The sequence below is a fragment of the Mustela erminea genome, chromosome 6 (assembly GCF_009829155.1).
Source record: "Mustela erminea isolate mMusErm1 chromosome 6, mMusErm1.Pri, whole genome shotgun sequence".
Taxonomy (NCBI): domain Eukaryota; kingdom Metazoa; phylum Chordata; class Mammalia; order Carnivora; family Mustelidae; genus Mustela; species Mustela erminea.
The window spans coordinates 5136000-5158251 of NC_045619.1; the positions used below are offsets into that span (position 1 = coordinate 5136000).

Here is a 22252-nt window from a genome sequence, read left to right on the forward strand (position 1 = left end):
CATATATAGAGCGTGACCTACCAATCCATCTCGCAGGTGGGTAGTATATTATTTTAAAAATACATAGCAATGCGTTGGGAGTGTTTTTAAACGTTTGCATAAATGACACCAGGCAGTAAACCTCCTCCTTCTGCTCATCATATCTCAGGCTCTACGGCCTTCGGGGAACTGTCCCATCCTCTTTATTCACCCATTCCCTGGGTGGGGGGAAGTGGTGGGTGGAGTCACCCCTATGATCAATAGCCCCAGGCTACTCCCCACCCCCCCCCTCCTCTGCAACACCCTGATGGACGCCTCAAGTCATTTGTTTGGGGGCGCTTAATTTCACCCCTCGCCTGTTCGACTTCCAGAACCACTGCCCCAGTTTTAAGGGTGTGGGCACGTTTTCTTGGAGGCCTTTCCTGGCCGTACAGGTGCCTAAGCCTCTCCAGGGCTCAGTGTCCCCAAAGGAACACGGGCACGGCGGTCCTGACCCACGCAGCGTTGTGAGGACGACTGCAAAGAACACTTGAGCCCAGTGCCCGCGCTGCTGTCCCAGCTGTCCCCCCACCGCCCAGGTCTGCGCCAGAGGACCCGCCACCAGAGCAGGAAGGGCTCTGTAGGTCTTCGCCTCCAAGGGAAAACTGCGGCCCAGAGAGAGTGAGGAGTTCGCGCAAAGTCACACAGCTTGCGGCTGGTACCTGAACCAGCACAGCTGCAGAATGAAGTCCGGCTTGACCCCAAAGGGCGGGTGTTGCGGGTCCTGCCCTGCCACTTGCCGGCTAACACTTTCCCTCACTGACTCTCAGTTCCCTCATCTGTAAAACGGGGGCGGGAGTAACCCTTCTGCTCCCAGAGATCAGGCGGAGCGCCGGCGCCACTGCTCCGGGGCGGGTCATCCCGCAGTCACCGCCCGCGATCCACCCCCCAGCGGGCGTGCGGGGGCGACGCGGGGGTACCCGCCCGGTTAACAGCTCGCGGCCGACCCGCCGCGCACCTGGGGGGGGCGGGGCGTCACGGCCCGGGGATCCCATTGGCTGGGGCCGCGGGGGGCGCGGCGCGGGGCGGAGCGGGGCTCCAGCCCGAGCCTTTCATCTGGGCGGAATTCCTGCGCCCTGCTCCAGCGCCCCCTGCCCGGCCGCCGCGCCCCAGCCCGGCCGACCGCACTGCCATGCGCTGCTACGAGGACGAGGGCAGTTGGAGCCTGTCCTTCTCGGGCGCCGGCTTCCTGGGGCTCTACCATGTGGGCGTGACCCGCTGCCTCAGCGAGCGCGCCCCGCACCTCCTCCAGGGCGCCCGCCGCTTCTACGGCTCCTCGTCCGGGGCGCTCAACGCCATCGCCATCATCGCCGGCAAGTCCGTCGGTGCGTGGGGGACGGCGCGGACTTGGGGGTACGGGGGTAGGAAACGTGGGCTTCACGCAGGAGGGAGAGGGCGCGGAGAGGGGCGTTTCAGGGCCCGGTGCCTGGCGCTCTGCCCTGCTCCCTTTACACCCAACATGATCCCAGGGGATCCCAAAAAGGTCCCTGAGGACCTGGGGTACGGTTACCCTTGTTCCGAGGACTGATCAGATCTGGGGAGGCTGTTCCCAAGATCAAAAGGTGGACAGAGCATTAGAATGTAGGGCCGGGGACAGATATTCTGAGCTGGAGAGGGGGAAGACTCTCCACTCCCATGGTACCCGGGAAGGAGGTCAAGTCTTTGGGACGGATGTGGGCAGGCCCCCGGGTGACGGAGGACCCCCTCCTCTCCCCACGCCCGCAGACTTCTGCTGCTCCCATCTCCTGGGCATGGTCAAGCAAGTGGACAGGCTGAGCCTGGGTATCCTCCACCCTGCCTTCGCACCCATCGAGCACATCAGGCAGCAGCTGCAGGACAGCCTGCCCTCCGATATCCACATCGTGGCCTCCCAGCGGCTGGGCATCTCGCTGACTCGCTGGCCGGATGGACACAACATCATAGTCACCGACTTTGCAACCCGTGATGAAGTCATCCAGGTGAGCCTGTGGTGGGACCCATGGCCTAGAGGCAGGTGAGTTCGCTCCATCTCTGCAGTGACTTCCAGGTGCTTCCAAGGGGCAGACAGTCCTTCCCAGGAGTGGGGGTGGGGGATGGTCGCTTGGTCACTTGAGGCTTGGGTTTGTTTACAAATGAGAGAATGACAGAGTCGAGGTACAGAGAGGGGCCACAAGGTGAGAATGGGACTCCTTGCTTGCTTTGGGAAGGTCCCTCGGTGGAACACAGAAGGGACTGGCTGGGGAGGGGGCAAAATCCAGCTTCTGTACTCAGGGCCCCTGCTTTCCCAGGGAGGGGTGCCTGCCCACAGTGGATTAGGAAAAAATCCAGTTTTGTCCTAAAACAGGATGTGGTGACAGAGAGCCACAGGGTCAGGGAGGGAGGCCAGTGACAGGCTGTGGGAGTGCTCAGGTGGGCCAAGTAGGGATTAGGTCCCTGGGAAGGCTCAGGCAGGGAGGGAGACAGGGAGGGAGGCCTGGAGCTCTGCTCCCCGTTCTTATTAGGGTCTGTGCTGTCCCCGCAGACAGAGGTGCCTGATGTAGAATCTGCTTCATCTTGCTGACCCCAGCATCCAACATGGGGACTGTTTCTGAGTCTGTGATGATCATATTCTTAGTTTGTGCAGGAGAGGGGCCAGACCCTTGCTGTGAGCGCGAGTCCATGGGCTCTCGAGGAAGCCAGCCAGGGAGCCTCAAGTTTAGCCCAGCATCTTTGCCTGGATGGCACATAGCACAGGGCCTGGCATGTAATAGGTGCTCAATAAACATTAGCTGCTGTCACCATTATTATCAATCTGTGGGAGCAAGGCTCCCACTTACATCTCCAGCAGGTTAGAGGCAGGATGAGCTCTGCCTCTCCCAGAGAGGGTTGGACAGGTATTTCCAAGTAGACCACGAGACAATGTTCTGTGCTCTGTGAGCTTGGTTAGCTCTAGGTCAGTGGTTCTCAACCAGGGGTAATTTTTCCTCCCTGGGAACATTTGGCAATGTTGGAGGCGGTTTTGGTTGTCAAAATTCTGTGTATATGTGTTTGTGAGCACACGTGTGTGCCATGCATGTGTGTGCGTGCATGTGCATGCGTGTGTGTGTGTATGTGTGCACATGCGCAAAGTACTGACAGCTAGCAGGTAGAAGCCAAGGATGTTGCTAAGTATTACACCATGTACAGGAGAGCAGCCTCCCACTCCATCTCCCACTCCCAAGACAGAGCTCTCAAGCCCCAAATGTCACTATGTTAAGCATCTTTTTCACTGCAGGACTTGTCAGAGCCTCCACGGGGAAGAGTAGACAGTGTTTTCCAATTCCAAGTGGATAAAGAAGTCAGGGTTTCTTTTTTATTTTTAAATATTTTATTTATCTATTTTTGTGAGAGAGAGGGTGGGCATGAGTGGGGGGAGGTGCAGAGGAAGAAGCAGGCTCCCTGCTGAGCAAGAAGCCCGGCATAGGACTCGATCCCGGGACCCTGGGATCATGACCTGAGCCAAAGGTAAATGCTTCACCAGCTGAGCCCCCCAGCCCCCCAGAAGTCAGGGTTTCTTGTTTGAAATTCATCTGGTTGGATCAGTGTCTAGGGAACACACTCTGGGGGACATATCTAGATCATCGGTACAGAATGCCTGCCTGCTTGGTAAAGGAGAAGTGGTACTTGGTGCCTGTATTTGTCCTTGTGATGGTGGGGGGGCATCCCAGCAGCAGTCGCAAGTGAGCGAGGACCCATCAGTGGGAAGAAGAGGCCGGTGTCACGACAGGCCTGCATTCAAGTACCTTCTTAGCCTTGCGCATCTGGCTGGGATGTGCCAACTTCTCTAGGCTTCATTTTCCCCCGTTGCACACGAGACTGATGCCAGCAAACTTTGCCGGCAGCTCTGGGGTTAGAGACCATGCCCAGAGCGGGTTCTGAACGCCAGGAGCACGAGCGATGGTGTTTGCGCCGACTTGTTTTCCCAGGCTCTGGTCTGCACCCTCTACTTTCCTTTCTACTGTGGGACAATTCCCCCCGAATTCAGAGGGGAGGTAAGTGCACTTTGGGGGCCTGATGGCTGAGTCCCTGCCCTGAGCTCTGGGTGCCGAGGGTACCTTCTGCTGAAAGCCGTGTGGGTGGAGGGAACTGTGCTTCCTGAGCACCTATTGTGTGCTGTCCTACCCCCTCCCCCGCTCCTGGGGGGTGGTGCTCGGAGCATCCTGGACTAGATGGTCCTAGTGGCTTGGGGGCAGCTAGAGGTCACCGGCTGCAGCCCACTTCCGGCTGGTGGTTGCGTGGCAGTGTGGGGACAGGAGAGGGCACTCTGAGCAGACAGTCCCCCTGAATTGCAGCGCTACATCGACGGGGCTCTGAGCAACAACCTCCCCTTTGCGGACTCGCCCTCCACCATCACTGTGTCCCCTTTCCACGGGACAGTGGACATCTGCCCCCAGAGCTCATCGGCCAGCATGCATGAGCTGAATGCCTTCAATGCCAGTTTCCAGATCTCCACAAAGAACTTCTTCCTGGGGTTCGCCGCCCTCGTACCCCCCAGCCCTGAGGTAGGTCGGGCCCCGGTGCCTGCCTTGATGGTGTTAGAGGCTTGGCCATGATCCAGGGTCTTGTGAATCAGGCTGTGTCCCCACCCCCACCCCACCCCACCTGACCTCAGTGCAGTTGGGATACATGTTCTGAGTCCTACAGCCAAGTTCTTGAACCTGCGGCATGGGGCTCAAGGTGCGTCTTTACTATTGCTCCCCTGCCTGGGGGAACGTTGAGTTAAGCCTGGCCTCACATCGAGGCAGGCTAGCACAAGTCCGCTGACTGGGGCGTGAGCCAGGGTTCTGCGGCTACTCCTCCGGGTCAGGCTCTGTGGGAAGGTGCTACGACCATCTTTGTTTCTCACAGGAGAACCCAAGGCTCAGAGAGGTTGAGCAGCTTATTCAAAGTCACACAGCCTGGAAGCAGCAAAGCCAGACTTCAAATCGGCAGCTAGCCTAGAACCATACTCTTAACCCCTGCCCTAAACTGTGGTCAGATTTGCCACCCCATGAAGGCGAGGCATAGGCAAGACAAAAAGGGACCGTAGACCTGGATTTCTTGTTTTATGCCCTTGATACTTCTGGAAAATGGGTAGTTTGACAACAAAGAGAGATAAACAAAGAGTTATAAACAAAAATATAAAAAGTTAAACATCTTTATCTTTAAAAAGTTAAAGATATAAAAAGTTATAAACAAAGAAAAAGAGTTTATCTCCATAACCTGTTCCTCTACCCCACCCATGCCCTGGCCTTCCCCTATTCCTGGATTCATCCTATGGTTCTGTAGTGTTTTGTGTTGTTTTTTACTTTAAGTAAACTCTGCACCACATACGGGGCTCAAACTCATGACCCTGAGATCAAGAGTCCCGTGCTCTGCCAACTGAGCCAGCCAGGCACCTCGGTGCTGTCGTGGTTTGTAATTTATGCAACAAGATCGTGTTCATTTACTCTGACCTTCCCTCCACCTGTGTGGTGGATGGAAAATCTCAGCCGCTTCTTAGAGACGAGGAAGCCGGGGCTCCCAGAAAGGTGGGGTGGCCATCCTGAGGCCACACAGTGAGGGAAGGCAGAGCTCCCTCCTGGACCTGCAGGTGCCTTGTCCCCAGTAGGAGAGCTGTGATTGGGACAGGCGGATGTGCCCGCCCCCCAATTTTCTCTGCTATCTCAGGCTGGTTCTGGAAATAAACATCAAAGGGCAAAGGCAGCCACCATGCCTGACACACAGGGAAGCAGGCAGTGTTCCGGGTGTCCTAGGCCAGGCCACCTTATCCCATTTTCCAGAGGTGAGAACTAAGACCGAGAGCGGAGAGTCTGGAGCTAGAGCCGCCTCCCCACCAAGGAGTCTTAGAGGAGGGAAGTGCCACGGGGCTGCGGGGAGGGAAGCAGATGGAGCAGCTCATCCTGTCTGCAGTCCCGTGGCCCTCCCGGCCCAGCACTGGGGTCCTCGAGCCCTGCCGAGGGGGTTCTTGGGAAGCGCGGGTTGGGCGGGGATGGCTTCCAGCAGGAGATGATTGTCTTGCCTGTGACCACAACTCGAGGGCCAGGGCCAGGCCTTGCCCATCCCCCTCCGCCCTGTGTGTTGGCAGGTGGTAGCCGACAGCTGCAGACAAGGCTACCTGGACGCCCTCAGGTTCCTGGAGAGACGCGGTAGGTGACAGCTCCCATGGTGGGGGGGGGGGGCAATCCGAGTAGATCCTGCTTTCCAGGTGTTTGCACCGTTAGGGACCTCAGCTCCCGCATTCTCTCCCTCAGTCTCTGCTCCATGCTTGGCCTCAGCTGGAGGCTGGAGACCTCGAGAGGATCGCACGGGTGTCCTGCTCTTGAGCTGCCCTTAGACTGGTGTGGGGAGACCTGTCCCCACGGAGGTGGAGGGATGCTCAGAGAGGGGGCACCTAACCCAGCCTGGCAGGTGGGCAAGGAGGGCTTCCTGGAAGCGGCCACAGATATGCTGGGCTTTGACTAGTTATGGAGACTAGGGAAACGTTGAAGACAGAAAGGAAGAGGGCATTCCAAGCAGAGGGAAGATGAGCGAGAGTAAAGGAACAGAGGCAAGTGCCTTTGGGGCACAAAACTCAGTATGGCCCCAGGATTGTGTGTGTGTGTGTGTGTGTGTGTGTGTGTGTGTGTGTAGTCATGGGGGAGGGGGTGGGCTACAGAGGTCTTCTCAGCTGAAGAGTTTGGAGGTCACCCAATGCTCTTCGACATGGCAGAGCTGAGATTTGAACCCAGGCTATCTGGTTCCTGAACCCGTGTCGTTGACCCCACACAACAGCCTCAAGCACAAAGCATCGGGAAGAACTTGCTGAGCACTTAATACGTGCCCAAATCTGGGCTTGAGCTTTAGGTTTTCTCTCTAGGTGTTTAATTCTCAGAACAATCACTTGAAGCAGACGTTCATTTTCTCCTTTCTCAGAGAGGGAGGCTGAGGCACGGAGCAGTTAGGTCCCCCAGCTAGCAGCTGTTGACATCGGGGCTCGAACCTTGGACTGCATCTTCAGGGTCTGGGCTCCGATGAACCACTAGAAAGTGCACAGGAGATGGGGAGCGGAGAAGGGCCAGGGGAGAGCAGGAAGAGGTCATTCGGGAGGAGCCGTGGATCCATCCTGCAGCAGGCAGGTCTCCGGCGCGGGGTTTGCGGATCGAGAGGATGGGTGGCTGCAGAGCCAGGGGCGTCGCCGTCACCAGGGGGCTCCGGACACACTGACCTGTCTTATCCCTCCTTTCCGCTGACCCAGGACTTACCAAGGAACCAATTCTTTGGATGTTGGCATCAAAGGAGCCCCCACCCCCGGCTGATGGGAGCCAGGACACCGGCCACGACAGAGGCCAGAAGGGGGACCTGTCTCTCAACTGGGCGGTGCCCAACGTGCTGGTCAGGGACGTGCCCGACTTTGAGCAGCTCTCACCAGAGCTGGAGGCGGGTATGGGTCCTTCCTTCATGCACTAGCTCCCCTATCCCATGCCCTGCATCCAGGGGACAGGGGGCAGAGACCCTGCCCTGCTGGTGCTCAGGGGCTGGAAGAGGACAGGACTCCTTTATTGAGCACCTACTGGGTGCCAAGGGCCTTTCGACCTGAGGTGGCATTCACTCTGCACCACAACTGTGGCCTACGTGCTTTCCTTACCCCATTTCCCCAAGGAGGAAACCAAAGCTCAGAGAGGCAGCTGGGAGATTGAAACCCAAATCTGTGCCTCAGAGAGCCAGGTCTTGGCCCACGGGCCAGGGAAGGGCAGGAAGTCCTGAGGGACGTGACAGAGGCACACACAGAAGGTTCTGGACTCTCCACCTGGAGAGGGACTCGTTTCATCCTCCCAGCAATACTCTGAGGACGGCACTGTATTGTTCCCATTGTATGGATGAGGAAGCCCTAGCACAGAGAGGTTAAGTGACTTGTCCAAAGTCACACAGCTAACAAATAGCCCAAGCAGGGGTTCCGTCCTGAGCCAACTGGCCTGCTCTCCTGCTTAGTGACCCCAAAGTCACAATGGTGCAGCAGGAGGGTCCAGGCATGTGTCCTGGTGGCAGGGATGTGGGTTTGAACAGCATCTAAGTGAGACTGGAGAGGAGGAATCGGCCAGACAAAACGGAGAAGAGGAGCATCCAGGCAGAGGCGTGAGCAAATGTCCTGGGTTTAGTGGGGGCAGGGTCGTGGTTGAGGGCAGGGGAGCAGAGGCTGGGAGGTCAGGCAGGTGGCTTTGAAAGATGCACGAGCAGAGAGATGGGGAGACACTGGGGGGGCGGCTTACTAGGCGCAACCCATCCTTTCCAGAGTTCACTGCTGCTCTGAAGTGTAGGTCCGGTGTTTACCGCACCTAGCTGGGAGGGGTTGGGTTGGGCGGCAGGAGGGGGGAGCCCGGGAGGAGAGATGATGGTGGTTGAGTCTAAATCAAAGACAGTATGGGTGGGCAAAGGGGACGGGGAGGGCGCCTCTTTCTGCTCTGCACGGGGGACCATACACGGCCTGCAGAAGTGGGCCTCAACGTGTGCTGAGCCCCTGAGGTCCAAGCTTGGAGCTGTGGTGCCAAGGCGGCATCCCTGCAGCCACACGGGGGCACCAGAGAGCCTCCTCCGCGATAGGCAACCCCCCCACCCCGCAGCCAGCTAACCACCACCCGCCACCCCCCCCACCCCCCACCCCCGACGTCGAGTTACCTGACTGGCCTTTACAGACCCCCTCTTAGTCCTTGCCCACCTGCCTGGGAGGTAGGTCCTGCTGAGCCCCACTTTCCAGAGGAGGTAACGCAGGCTCAGGTAAGGGAAGGGACTCGGTCTGGGAAACACGGCAGGTGAACAAGGAGCCTGGTCTCTGTGCCGTGTCCTCTGTGACCCCTCCGCGTGGCTGTCTCTCCGCAGCACTAGCCAGAGTCAAGGCTGGCGGCCCAGCCATGGTCTGAAGATGAGGATTTGGGCTCCAGCTCTGCCCTGGCCAGGATGCCAGTCCTTTCTACGCTGGTCATTTCAGGGACTGGGGGCTCAGGACGTGGTTGTTGTCATTCCGGCTATGCTGCTGCTGGGAGAGGGGCAGGAGAGATGGAAGGAACTCGGGGAGCCTCAGTCCTTGGGTCCATCTTGGGGACCCTGCCACTTCCTGGCCTGGTCTTTGGGCAAGTCACTTCCCTACTCTGAACCTCAGTCTCCTCATCTGTGAAAGGGGCACGCCCTGCCGGTTTGGGAACAATAGTGAGAGAGCACATGCTGAGTGCCCAGCCCTCTGCTGCCTCAGACTAGGGGTCGGATCAGTGCAGTCTCCTTCTCTGCAAACAGGGCTGGGGGGGGGCGGTGGGCAGTTTGTGGACTGTACAAGGTGGAAAGGGGTTCAGGCCACCTGGCCAAAGGGTGCTGGTGAGGGGGCTGGCTGGGGGGTGTGGGTGGTCACGCCATGGCTTCTCTTGTAGCACTGAAGAGAGCGTGTATGCGGGACCCCAGCCCCTGGGCCCGCTTCTGCCGGTCGGGGCTTGGGCAGGCACTGACCTACTTGCTGCTGCCCTATACACTACCCTTCGAGTATGTTTACTTCCGGAGCAGAAGGTGAGGTCCAGCCAGGGTCCTGAGGGGAGGGCTGGCTTGTCACTGGGGTTGTGGGGAAGCCCATTGCCTCAGGCAGGAGGGGCAGTTGGCATGCTGGGTGGGCAGAACCTGGCTGGCGTCCCCGGGCCGCTTGGTGCTGGTTGCACAACCCAGAGGAATCCCGCGGGTTCTCCTCTGCAAGATGAGACTGGTGGGGAGATGGTGGGCAGCTGTGACCGGCGGATTAGGAGCAGGGCCTCCTGGTCGAAGCTCTGGCCTTTCCCCTGTCTCTACGACCTTTGGCCCTTTGTTCTACCTGTTAGAGCCTCAGACGAGATGTGCTGTTTCTGGAGAAATAACTCTGGGGGCTGGTCTGGTTCAGATTAGCTGTGTGGCCTGGGCTGGGTCTCTTGACCTCTCTGGGCCTCAGCTTCCTTTTCTGTAAACCAAGGCCCTTCCAGGGCAGACTGGTTGTGGGTAAGCCCTCACTAAACACTCTAACTTGGCCGATTAATGAATCACTCTGCACTGGTTGTTCATTCATTCCACCGATAGTTATACTGAAGGCCTAGCCAGGGGCCAAGCCTTGGCTGGGGATCAGAAGGCAGCCCTGACTCAGACCCAGGCCCTGACCTTGTGGAACTCATAGTCCCCAAACCATCACACACTCATCAGTGCAATCACACCTCTGCCTAGAAATATTCAGAAAGGTCTATACTGGTTGTGATTCCTAAAAGAGGTCTATACTGGCTGTGAACTGAGATGGCTCACACTAGGGGCTCTCTGGTCAGGGAAGGTTGCCTAAAGAAGGTAACTCTTGAGTTATAATCAAATGGGTGGGTGTCCATTAGGCAAAGAGGGAAGGGAAAAGCATTCCAGAGGGATGGAACTGCATGTGCAAAGGTCCGGGGGCAGAAGGCAGAGGAAATAAGAAGGGGTGGTGGTGAGGCGGTGTGGCAGTGGCTGGCAGGGGCTAGACAAGCAGGCCTCTAGCGTCACGTGAGGAATGTGGTCTTTATCCTAACAGTGTTAGAAGGCAGTGAAGGGTTTCAGTAGAGAAGTGTCATAGGGAGAGCTGTATTTTTTTTAAATTCTTTATTCCCTAAAAGGTCAATGACAATGAGTCACAGGTCTGTTTTGCTCTGTGTTGGGATGATGACTCGATCAGCCCTGCTGTTGAAATTGCTCATGGCCCAAAGCCAGGAGAGAGCTTTCTGCTAACTCAGATTCTCCTCACACTGAGCTGTTAGATTGAAATCACAGGTTGAAGTCAAACAGGATAAGGGTAAAGGCTAGACTTTTCAGCTAGAAAAAAAGGGTCCATATGTGAGCACTGATGGAGAATCCTGTCCAGACCACTGGGAAATTCAGACTTAGCATTTTTTGTAACCAACATGCTCAACGTGTAGGTTGTAATAATAGAGGCAGACAGTCCAGAAAAAGGGAGGTGATGCTCTAGCTTATATTTTGCTTCTCATACTACATCCTGTGGCCTGTCTGTCCATTTGAGTTCCTGGTTGAGAGGCTCTGCTGAAGGCAGCACATTGCGGGGTAGGCCTCGCTGTGTCCAGTGACTCTGAGATGGTGGCCAGCCAGGCCCTCTCTCAGCCGTAATTGGATGACCTGGTCCTCTGCTGACCCCACAGGGCCCAGGTGGGGAGCTGTGGGAGGGTTTGGAGCAAGAAAGGGCTGTGATCAGACGTCTGTTTTGGCAATGTCACTGGCTGCTCAGGGGAGAGCGGAGGGAGGTCTGTGGAGTGACGAGGGCAGGTCTGGGGAGGAGGAGGAGGGACACAGAGAGAGGGAGGCGGTTAGGACCTGCAGGCAAGCCCATGGCCCTCTTCTGGCGGGCGAAGCAGCTGAGGCCCAGAGAGGTTCCCCGACCTGCCCGGGTCACACAGCTGATGAGCAGGGGAGCTGGGCTGCAAACCCACCCCAGCCTGCCCCCAGAGCCCAGCTCTTCCCTGCCTCGTGCTTGCCGCTTGTGCCCCGTGCCATGAACCAGTTCTGCAGTGGAGCCCGTACTCTCGGGTGCTTCTTACCCCTTATTCCACTTCCTCTCGGACTGGTGCCTCAGGGCCTCAGGTGCAGGGACCCGAAGCTATGCTCTGGGCCCACGGGGAAGGTGGGCTCCGCTGGGCCATAGGCTCGGGCTTAGCTGAGCGAAGCGTTCTCTGCCCCTTCCTCCAGGCTGGCGGTGTGGCTGCCCAATATGCCGAGCGACTTGTGGTGGATGTGGGGTGTGCTGCAGAGCTTCGCCCTCGAGATCTACTCCAGGTCGAAGGACCAGCTCCTCCAGCTGGTCAGGTGAGGTGGGTGCACGGGCCCGCGGTGGAGCAGGTGTGGCTGTGGTTATTTTTCCTGGACCCTGGGCGGGCCGTCCACACCCTCCGTGTCCTTCTCTCCAGCCTTCCTGTGCAGCCACTGGCATAGGCTTGGTCACCGCTGTGGCCAGACCCGTGCTGGGCCTGATGCCCATCACACTGGTCAGTCTGCAGGACCAGCTCCCAGAGGACGAGTGCATCTCCCTGCTCGGCCAGATCCCCATCAGAGCCTTCCAGCTGTCCCCACATGTCCTCTGTGGGGCCTGGGTCGGGGCTGCCTGTCTCTCCCCGACCTGCCCTCCCTACTGCCTAGAGACCCCGCTGTCCTTCCGGCCCACTTCACAGCATCCCGGAACCTTCCCACCCATGTCCGTGTGACCAGAGTAAGGGCCTCAGGGCTTTCCACCTGGCAGGATCTGGCAGAAGAATGACCGCAGGGCTCCCTGAATGTGAGGGCTGCCCGCACACAGCTCCACCCTGCCCTTGGCCCATCCCTGTGCTCTAAAACCTTGCTCTCACTGGCTTCTGTTTCCTCTGCAGCCTGCCTATCACCAGTCCCCTCCAGCTTGGGGCAGCTCTTCTTGTGGACCTGGCCAAGGGCTCAGACCTCCCCATCAGGCCTGAGGGGCAGTAAGCAGGGCCAGCCCACTGACTGGCCTCCCCTGGTCCTTGCCTTGGCCCTCACGCTGTGCCCAGATCTGCCCCCAGTCCTCGGGTCCTGACTAGTCTTCTGGAGCTCAGAGCTCCGTGTCGTGCTGTCTGCTGAACGGAGGGCGGAAGGGACAGCCCCTCTTTGCCCTCCACTCTTGCCCCTGACTGTGTGGGCGGTGGCCCCCAGGAGCCAGAAGGGGTCCCACCAGCCCCTCCGTAGCCCCTGTTCCTTGGAGCCCCTCCCTGGGGCCTGAGGACTTCTTTTTTGGGAAAGGCCCAGCCTGTTGGTATGTCGCTTGGTAGCTGTGTCCAGGTCACTCTGACATCAGAGGGAAAAAGGAAGGTAGGAGCTGAGGCACACATCTTGGTTTTTGAATTTCCATGTTGAGGACCCTGGGCCAGCATCTACTGAGAAGCAGGGTTCGGGTACTTTTACCGAACCATTTTCAGAGTGCTTTACCGAAGATCAAGTGTCAGTGATCAGAAGGCAGATGGAAATGACGGGCTGGGGTGCGCCTCCCCTCAGGTCCTCTCTCTGACTTCCTGTGTCCTGCACTTGCCCCAGCGTGACCCCCATGGTCTGCCTCATTCCTACAGCCTTGATCTCTGGCTTCCTACCGGGTCCATCCAGCAGGAGCCCCCGCAGCAGACGGGACGGTGGGAGGAGAGAGGGGGCGTCAGCATCTCAGAAGCTCACCTGTATGTGTCCTGTTGGGGTGCCCAAGGGCCCCAGGCTGCCAGCACCGTGACACCACCCCCTTATTCTTTAGGAAAGTTCATGGTACAGTAGTGCCTGCACGCCCCCCCCGCCCAGGCCCCTTTCTTTCTCAGGCAGAGAGGAGACGGGGACACCAGCCCTCCTCTAGTCTCTCCTGGGAGCTGACCCCCTTTCTGTCCTCAGAGCAGAACCCACAGCGTGTCTTGGCCAGGCCCTTATGAGACACTCAGCCTGAGCAGGGATGGGGGGAGGTGGGGAAATGGAGGCAGGTCCAAGGGAAAAAGGGAGAAAAGGAATAAATCTAAACAAAAGAGATAACAAGTCATTCCTTTGTTCATTCATTCATTCATTTATTTGATTTTTGCTTAATGGGTGGTAGGCTCTGGGGTCACAGCAGTGAATAAGACTTACATTCTGGGGGCACCTGGGTGGCTCAGTGGGTTGAAGTCTCTGCCTTCCACTTGGGTCATGATCCCAAGGTCCTGGGATCGAGCCCCACATCATTGGGCTCTCTGCTCAGCAGGGAGGCTGCTTACCTTCCCCTGTCTCTGCCCGCCTCTCTGCCTACTTGTCTGTCAAATAATTAAATAAATAAATAAACTTTAAAAAAAAAAAAAGGACTTACACTCTGATATGGGTTAGTGGGGGGAGCTGATGCCGAACAGCCAACTGGAAATTGAAAATGAGACCATCTGAGGGGTGGCAGTGCCATGAGGAGAGCAAGAGAAGATGGACACGATGATGGTCGGGGTGGGAGCGACATTGGGTCTGTGGTCCAGGGAGGCCTCTCCAAGAAGATGATGTCAGGGGTGAGGCCTCAGAGGAGAGGCAGAGAGCTGAGGGAAGAGCTTTGCAAGCAGAGGGAACAGCAGGCGCAAAGGCCCCGAGATGGGAATGCAGTCACTGTGTTTAAGAAACAGAAAGGGGACGCCTGGGCGGCTCAGTTGGTTAAGCAGCTGCCTTCGGCTCAGGTCATGATCCCAGTGTCCTGGGATCGAGTCCCACATCGGGCTCCTTGCTCAGCAGGGAGCCTGCTTCTCCCTCTGCCTCTGCCTGCCATTCTGTCTGCCTGTGCTTGCTCTCCCCCTCTCTCTCTGATAAATAAATAAAATCTTAAAAAAAAAAAAAAAAGAAACAAAGTAGCCCGTGAGGCCGGCGAGCCTTGTGAATGATGGGGCAGGTGGAGGGCAGGCAGAGGCTGGGTCATAGCGGCCACGGTCATGGTGATCAGCACATTGATTTGGGTGGTCAGTGGAGGGCTGGGAGCAGGGAAGCAAGAAGGTGAGTGCAGAGTGAGTGAGTGGAGCATAGGAGGGTCTGGGGTCGGGAGGTTGAAAGGGAGAGAGAGTGAGGACTTCCAGGAGGGTCCACCTCCCCGCTCATCTGCAGGATCTAGGATCCCCTGGGATTGAGCTGGCTTCTGTCCCCTCTTGCTGTCACAAAGGGAGCTGTCCTACTTTGAGTCATGTGATCTCGAAGGCCCAAGGATTCTCTTCACCCAGAGCTGGGACGCCCTATCCCCATTCCCAGGTACTGGGTTTGGGATTTCCTCTGCCTGTGGAAAGGGGGGTACTGGCCACCCGAGACACCAGCTTGAGGATCTACAGGCTCTGGGGGGCTCTGAGAATATTCTTGTTCCCCTGTCCTTTGTCCTGTGTCAAGGACGTGGGCCTCTATTCCCGTGGGCAAACAGACCTCCCTTTATCACCCCCTCTCTCATTGGTTCTTTGGGGCTCACCCTAGGGCCATCTTTGCCCCCATTGCTTTGCTTTGTGTCTTAGACTGAGAAAGAGAGTCGGCCACTCCCACCTACTTCTTCATCCTCCTCCTTCCCCAAGCAGCACGTTGCTAAATATTTCTAGCCTACTTGGCTGAATATCTCAATTGCTGATAAAACTCTTTTTGGTCTTTGTTATTTGTGACTCATGCATCAGGGTCACCTGTTCACAACTTGTGGTTGCAGTGACTATTCACAAGCCTCATCCACCGTGCTTTACAGTTTATAAGCACTTCCCCACTTTCTCTCCCATTGAACTCTTAGACCTCTTCTCACGTGGCTTTAAAATCTGCCTGCCTATGGCCTTCTCCTTTGATCCCAGCTCTGCACACTGGGACCACGCACCCTGCCTGCTCCCTCTGCCTGGGGACAGCATGGCAGAGATAAAAAGGGGGTGAACTGCCCCCTCTGGGGCTGATCTTCTCCATAGTGAATAGCCTGTGCCCTACAGCCACTCTCAGGGACATCCCCAACCCAGACTTTCTGCTCAGTAAACTACAACACCTTACCCTTAGTTTGTTCAAATCCCTTTAGGAGGATGGAGTCCAGTGCTGCCCCTGATACAATATGACCACTACTGCACCTAAATTGCCTTTCACCTCCCACCTACTCGTCACTGCCTCTGTGAATGCAGCCTCAGAATGAATGGGCTTAGCCTGGGCAACGCCTGTGGATTTCACTGAGCCATCCACCGACGCTGCTATGTTCTTCCTTAAGCCTGGAGGGGGCTCTGCTGACAAAGCAAACAGCCTGGGAGCTGATCCAGGTCAGAGTTCCCGGCTTGTTAACCCATATAGCCTCCTAGTACAGAGCTCTGAGGCATTACAGAGGAGAGGAGGGATCTAGGGCTCTGAACAGAGGTCGACGTGGGCCTGAGTCCCAATTCTGCAACTGAGCATGAATGTAACCTAGGGAAATGCCCTTTCGTGTCCGAGCCTCAGGTTCCCCCTGCATAAAATGCAGCAAACAGCATATGCCTCATGAAATATTAACTTGAGAAAAGTAAATGCTCCTTTTAGACTGCATCATATGATAAGAAAGAGGGAGCAGGAACTGAAAAGCACTAACTTCATGTCAGCTGTGTGTTGGGCACCAGACTAGGAGGACTACTGGGCCTCCTCTGAGCCTTAGACCACCCCTGGGTGGGGGTTAGTCCAAAGAAAACTCAGGGGAGCCGTGATGGGGCCCAGACCTGTGTAATATCAAAGTCCCCTCTGGACCCATGCCGTGTTCTTCCATCAACAGAGTTAGAATCATGAGTCAGCCATGCTCCTTTTTCTCCCAATGTTCCAGCCGAGGACCTCTCTGGGCCTTGGAGCCCTGGCACAGCCATGGCTCCTATTCTCAATGCACTTTTCCAGGCTGACTGCAAAGCCCTGCCCCAGATTGGTTTTCTAAGTGCCAGCTGTCTGCAGGGTGTATCCTGATGCCTGAGGCAGATCCCTGTCCCAAGCAGCTCGCATGCTTCTGCTGTTAGTTCTGCGGACATAATAAGGAATCTAACCCTTTCAAGTGCACTCCCTTTACACTTTACAAAGCCCATCATGTCAACTCTCCCAGTAACTCTGGGAGTTTGGTAATATACTTTGCATTTTATGGATGAGGAAACAACTGTGCAGAAAGGTTATGTTGATTGGTAAGTGGTAGAGCTGGAAATGCCCAAGTCTGTGCTCCAGGAAACAGAGAGATCCCTAGACCATTACAGCTTCATAGTACACCAGATCTACGACAGCAGGCAAATTCTGTCCTTGATCAATTCCTCATTTCCTGTCTTTAAAATCAGGGGTTGGATCACCTGGTTTCCAAGGGGCCTCCAGCTCTGCTCCGAAGCCCATAATATAGATGATTAATACCACTGTATTAGATATGATTCCAGGAGGGGATTACCCATAATGGAATAAGTTTCCGAGCCAGGTTTTCATGGAAGCCTAGAATTTGGGTTGGCAGAAAGTAATTCCGGGAGGGGATACTGTAGGTGCAAAGGTAGGTAAGAGATGGCCATGGTAAGTTAAACCTGCAAGGAATCTGAGCTTCAGAGATGAGCTTCAGAGATGTGAAGTGTCTTGTCCCAGGTCCCACACTGGTCAGGGGTGGGATTAGCATTCAAACCCAGATCAGGTTCCTTTCTCTCTGTACACTAGAATGCTCGGTGGAAATATTGAAGAGTCTTCTGCAAGGATTCTGATGTAAATGATCTTGATCTAGATATCTATCTGGGCAGGAGTATGGTTGGAGCCTCTATTTCCTGGGCACTGGTGTCCTCAGGGGCCACTGTGTGAGTGTGAATACCTGCCTGAGCCAGCAGTCTGTGCCTCAGACTTGCTTACTGTCATCTGTGCCAAGCAGGCTGTATGTACTAATCTGAGGCTGGGATCGCGTGATGCTGGTGGGGTGACCTCTGCCCCAGCACTAAATCTTGGCTCACCAGGCATCCCCAGGGAAATACCTCAGCCTCTCTGAACTTTAAATCCCACCTCCAAAGTCTGATCTTGTATATTAACCAAGTATTCGGTGATGTTAAGGAACATGCATTATTTTTTCGCTGTGTTAATATATTGGGAATCTGTGTTTTGAAGAGTTTTTGTCTTTTAGAGATATTTTATAGATCTATAGTGAAATACTTATGAATGAAATAATACATGAGATTTGCTTCAAAATAATCTTGAATGAGAGTTGATGAAATGTGGATTGGTGACAGTTGAAACTGAGTGATGAGTTCACAGAAGTTCACATAACTATTTTCTCTAATTTTGTATACATTTGACATTTCCATAATAAACGAGTACTTAACATTAAAAATTGGATAGCACATGCAGATGGAAAATATACATCAAAACAGAACATAAAACTAGCAAAACCAGGGTGCCTGTGTGGCTCAGTGGCTTAAAGCCTCTGCCTTAGGCTCAGGTCATGATCCCAGCGTCCTGGGATGGAGCCCTGCATCAGGCTCTCTGCTCCGAGAGGAGCCTGCTTCCTCCTCTCTCTCTGCCTGCCTCTCTGCCTACTTGTGATCTCTGTCAAATAAATAAATAAAATATTAAAAAAAAAACAAAACAAGACAAAACAAAAAACAAAACTAGCAAAACCTGGGCCTCAGGGAGTCATGGCTATCGGAGTCCCCGATGTGAAATCTGGAGGGCAGTAGGATCTGGTGCACTGAGAGCGTTCAGCACCACGGACAGCAGCCCACAGCAGCTTCCCTCTGCCTGGACAGCCTTAGGGATCGGAGACAGAACTTCTGCATCCAACTTTGTGGGAGAGGTCTGTTCAAGACAGGTTATCCAGTTTCTTACACACCTCCAGAGAGGGGCCTTCTCTACCCATAGGGTAGACCAGGCCTTGGTGGACAGTTTGGGCTCCTAAGAAATTTCTGTTTTCTGCTCCATAAGGATATCTTTGTCAAAAATCAATCATGTATGTGTGTGTCTATTTCTGGGCTTTCCATCCTGTTCCATTTATCTATATGTCTGTGCTGATGCCAATCCCATACTGTCTTGATTTATAGCCTTATGGTAAAAAAGCCTTGTAGTAAGTCCTGAAGTCATCTTCCAAATTCATTATTCACTTTCAAGGTTGTTTTAAGTATTCTAGGTTCTTTGTTTTCCCATATAGATTTTAGAACCAACTTGTTAATTTGCACAAGAGAGGCCATTGAAAATTTGCCTGAGACTGTGCAGACTCTACAGATGAATCTGAGGAGAATGGGAGTCTTAAAAGTCTGTTTATTTATTTGACACAGAGAGATAGAGACAGCTAGAGAGGGAACACAAGCAGAGGGAAAGGGAAAGGGAAAGGAAGAAGCAGACTTCATGCCGAGCAAGGAACCTGATGTGGGGCTTGATCCCAGGACCCTGGGATCATGACCTGAGCCAGAGGCAGACGCTTAATGACTGAGTCACCCAGGTGCCCCAGAATGGGTGTCTTAACAATGTTGAGACTCCCAACCCACGAACAGGGTATATGTCTTCATTTCTTTAAGTTCTCCTTAATTTCTCTTATCAATGTCTTGTAGCTTTTGTCATACAAATTTTGCACATATTTTCTTAAATATATTTCTAAGTCATTTAATGTTTTCTGATGCTACTGCAAATTATATTTTTGAAATTTCAATTTTAAGAATTTCAATTTCCAATTGTTTGTTGGTAGTATGTAAAAATGGAATTGTTTTTTGCTTTTTGACCTTGTATCCTGCGATCTCAATAAACTCATTAATCCTAATAGCTTTTGGGGTAGAATCCTCAAGGTTAGCTCTTTTAAAGTTTTTTTTTAAGATTTTTACTCTTAAAAAATCTGAACCCATAGAGAAGTTTCAAGTAATATAACCGAAGTAGACAGAATAACACTGTGTCTCCCCAACTGTGTCCCCCCACTGTGTCCACACCCTAATCCCCAGAACCCATGAATATGTTATGTTACATGTCAAAGGGAATTAAAGTTGCAGATGGAATTACAGGTGCTAGTTGGCTGATCTTAATATAGATTATCCTGGATTGTTGAGTGGGTCCAAGGTAATTACAAGGGTCCTTAAAAGTGGAAGAGGGACACAAAAGAAGAGTCAATGTCAGAGTAATATAATGTGAGCAAGACTAGACCTACCACTGCTGGCTTTGAAGATGGAGAAAGGGGCCACAAGCCAAGGAGTGTGGTGGCCTCTAGAAGCTAGAAAAGGAAAAACAATGAATCCATCCCTAGAATCTCCAGAAACTCCTGGATTTTAGCATAGTGACACCCTCATTAGATGTCTGGTCTACAGAACAATAAGGTAATAAACTTTTGTCTTAAGTCACTGAGTTTGTGGTAATTTGTTACAGCAGTAATAGAAAACTAGCAAAACAATGAACTTATGCCATCACCAACATGCACACACATATGTGTATGTGTACTTTTTAAAATTGTAATGTAGTAAGTATTTTCATTGTGGGGGTATATCACAATTTATTCAGTCTACCACTGATAGACATTTGAGCTGTTTCCTTTTTTTTTTTTTTAAGATTTTATTTATTTGTCTGAGAGAGAAAGAGATAGAACAAGCAGGGGAGCGTCAGGGAGAGGGAGAAGCAGGCTTCTTACTGAGCAGGGAGTCTGACGTGTGGCTTGAGCCCAGGACCTGAGCTGAAGGCAGTCACTTAACTGACTGAGCCACCCAGGTGTCCCAAGCTATTTCCTATTTTTTGTCTAATATGTACAGAGTTTTTCTAATTAGGCTTTTCAGTCTAGCCCCTGTGTCCTTTTGACCTATCCTATCATTTTTTAACATTTTATTTTTTACCAAGATGCTTTAGACTCATTTTGTACTTTTTTTTTTTTCCCCCAGCCCTGGAATTGGCCTTGTTTCCCTGCCTCCCCTCCCCCACCCCAAGAGAGTCTGGTTCCTTTTGGTGGGGAAGTATTTAGGGCCAAAGATCTGGACACATGGTGTGCCTCGTTATTACTAGAATACCAGTACCTAAAAGCATTTTCAGCAAAGATAAATAGGGATTTAAAAAAACAGTAAGTTCATGTCAGTACCTCAGATTCCAATCCAAAACCTTCTCCCTTGACTTCTCCTGTAGTGAGAGCCCTCATCTGAAACGTCAGGCAATCGTTCTTTCATTTGTTCATTTTCTCCAGCCTTTGGCTAGCTGTCTGTGTCATTACCTAATCGTTAATGTCTCAGGTGCTTGGATTGTCCTCTTCCGTTTGGATAAAGACACCCACAAGCCTCCAGAGCCAAGGTTAATTCCTCTTTCCTCCTTCTGCCCACTGTGTACACATGGCCCGTGCCCCCCAACCCCACCCCGCTCACGCGTGTGTGTCTCTATGCAAGTACATCATTCCAGAGCAAGAGAGAGAGGGAGTAGGTCCTGCCCACCTGCCGTGCTCAGGATTCTTGCTGGTACAGTCGTCTCTGCGCCCTCCCAACTATAGTGCCTAGGCGTAGAGATGATCATTCCCTTTCCGCAGTGGAGGACATCTAGACTCAGAGAATTAGACCGGGCCCCCACTGTTCTCATCTTTGTGTTCCCCCAGCCCCAAGCACGTGGTAGATGCCTAGTACACTTGTGCTGAGTGAATGACCGAATGGACTGAAACCCCTTTAGAAATCATTTGTTCTCAAATTGCAGAATGAAAAAAAAAAAGTGCTTTATTAAATGCAGATTTGGAGGCGCTATCCCGACCGACTCTGTCTCTTGAGGTCCGGGGTTGGCCCTGGAACCTGCAGTTAACACCCCCCCTTCCGCCCGCGGGATATTACGAAGCGTGTTATTCGTAGCGCCCATCACCACCTGAGATTATCTCGGTTACTGACGAATGTAAGCTCCAGGAGAGCCGGGCTTCTGCCTGCTGTAGCTCGGGAACCTGGGCCAGTGCCTGGTACGGATCAGAGGGTCCCTAAATATCTGTTAGATGAACCTTTAAGGTCACTTCTGGCAGGAGCGCTGGTGAGCCTGCAGAGCGCTCGCGGAAAGACCGCGTCCGCCGGTGGATGAATGAGCGCGCGGCGGCGGGGGATGCGGACTGCGGGCGCGAAGGCGGCGGCGGCCAGGGGTCCTGCCCACGGCAGGGCGGGTAAACCCCGGCTCGGTGCGGAGCGGGCCCGGCCCGGAGACCCCGCGGCGTCACGTCTGCGGAGGGCAGCCGGCGCGCGGCGGGCGGGGCCATGACGTCATACCGCGGAGCGCAGGCGGGGCGGGGCGCGGGCCGGGCGGCGCCGTGACGTCACGCCTGCGGAGCGCCGCGCGGCGGCTGGGGCGGCGGGCTCGGGCGCGGGCGCGTGCGGGGTGCGGGCGCGGGCGCGGGGTGCGGGCGCGGGCGCGGGGCGGGCCGGGAGCGGGCGGCGCGGCTCCGGGGCCGGGCGGCGGCGGCGGCATGGCGGAGAGCGAGGCCGAGACCCCCAGCACCCCGGGCGAGTTCGAGAGCAAGTACTTCGAGTTCCACGGCGTGCGGCTGCCGCCCTTCTGCCGCGGGAAGATGGAGGAGATCGCCAACTTCCCGGTGCGGCCCAGCGACGTGTGGATCGTCACCTACCCCAAGTCCGGTGAGCCCCGCGCAGACCCCGCCCGCCCGGCTCTGCGGCGCGCCGGCCGCCAGGGCCCTCCCGTCGGGGGCGGGGAAGGAGGGGGGAGGGGACGGAACATCACCGGGCGGGGTGGGGGTGGGGGTGTGGGTGGGGGGTCGGCCGGCATTTGGGGAAACCAAGGCCGGAGACCTTCCGAGGTGGGCCCGGCTGTCCACGGCTGGACTGGACCGTGCGTCCTGGGGATGGAGCCTGTTAGGCCGGAGCTTCCAGGACAGGCC

The 22252-nt window shown here is 54.8% G+C and overlaps 2 protein-coding genes across 6 annotated transcripts in view; both read left to right on the forward strand.

The window, feature by feature from the left end:
- The first annotated feature begins 1097 nt into the window (after positions 1–1097).
- On the forward strand, positions 1098–13676 carry PNPLA5 (patatin like phospholipase domain containing 5). 3 transcript variants are annotated; one of them, XM_032345580.1, is made up of 9 exons: positions 1098–1343; positions 1744–1976; positions 3942–4007; positions 4308–4517; positions 6083–6143; positions 7232–7417; positions 9393–9525; positions 11695–11811; positions 12369–12552. In XM_032345580.1, exons 1-9 carry the CDS (start codon positions 1151–1153, stop codon positions 12460–12462), a joined length of 1293 nt encoding a protein of 430 aa, XP_032201471.1. In that variant the 5' UTR covers positions 1098–1150; the 3' UTR covers positions 12463–12552. The 3 variants fall into 3 exon arrangements, with proteins under 3 accessions (XP_032201471.1, XP_032201473.1, XP_032201474.1); XM_032345582.1 differs by having other exon boundaries at positions 9393–9501; XM_032345583.1 differs by lacking the exon at positions 9393–9525 and having other exon boundaries at positions 12369–13676.
- Positions 13677–21752: 8076 nt separating this feature from the next.
- The window catches only part of SULT4A1 (sulfotransferase family 4A member 1), a 32404-nt gene continuing 31904 nt past the window's right edge, over positions 21753–22252 (forward strand). For 2 of the 3 annotated variants that reach the window (XM_032346004.1, XM_032346006.1), the window contains exon 1: positions 21753–21992. In XM_032346004.1, coding sequence (XP_032201895.1) covers positions 21824–21992 — 169 coding nt within the window. In that variant the 5' untranslated portion in view covers positions 21753–21823. The remainder of the gene's footprint in view (positions 21993–22252) is intronic. The other variant, XM_032346005.1, reaches the window with a different exon arrangement.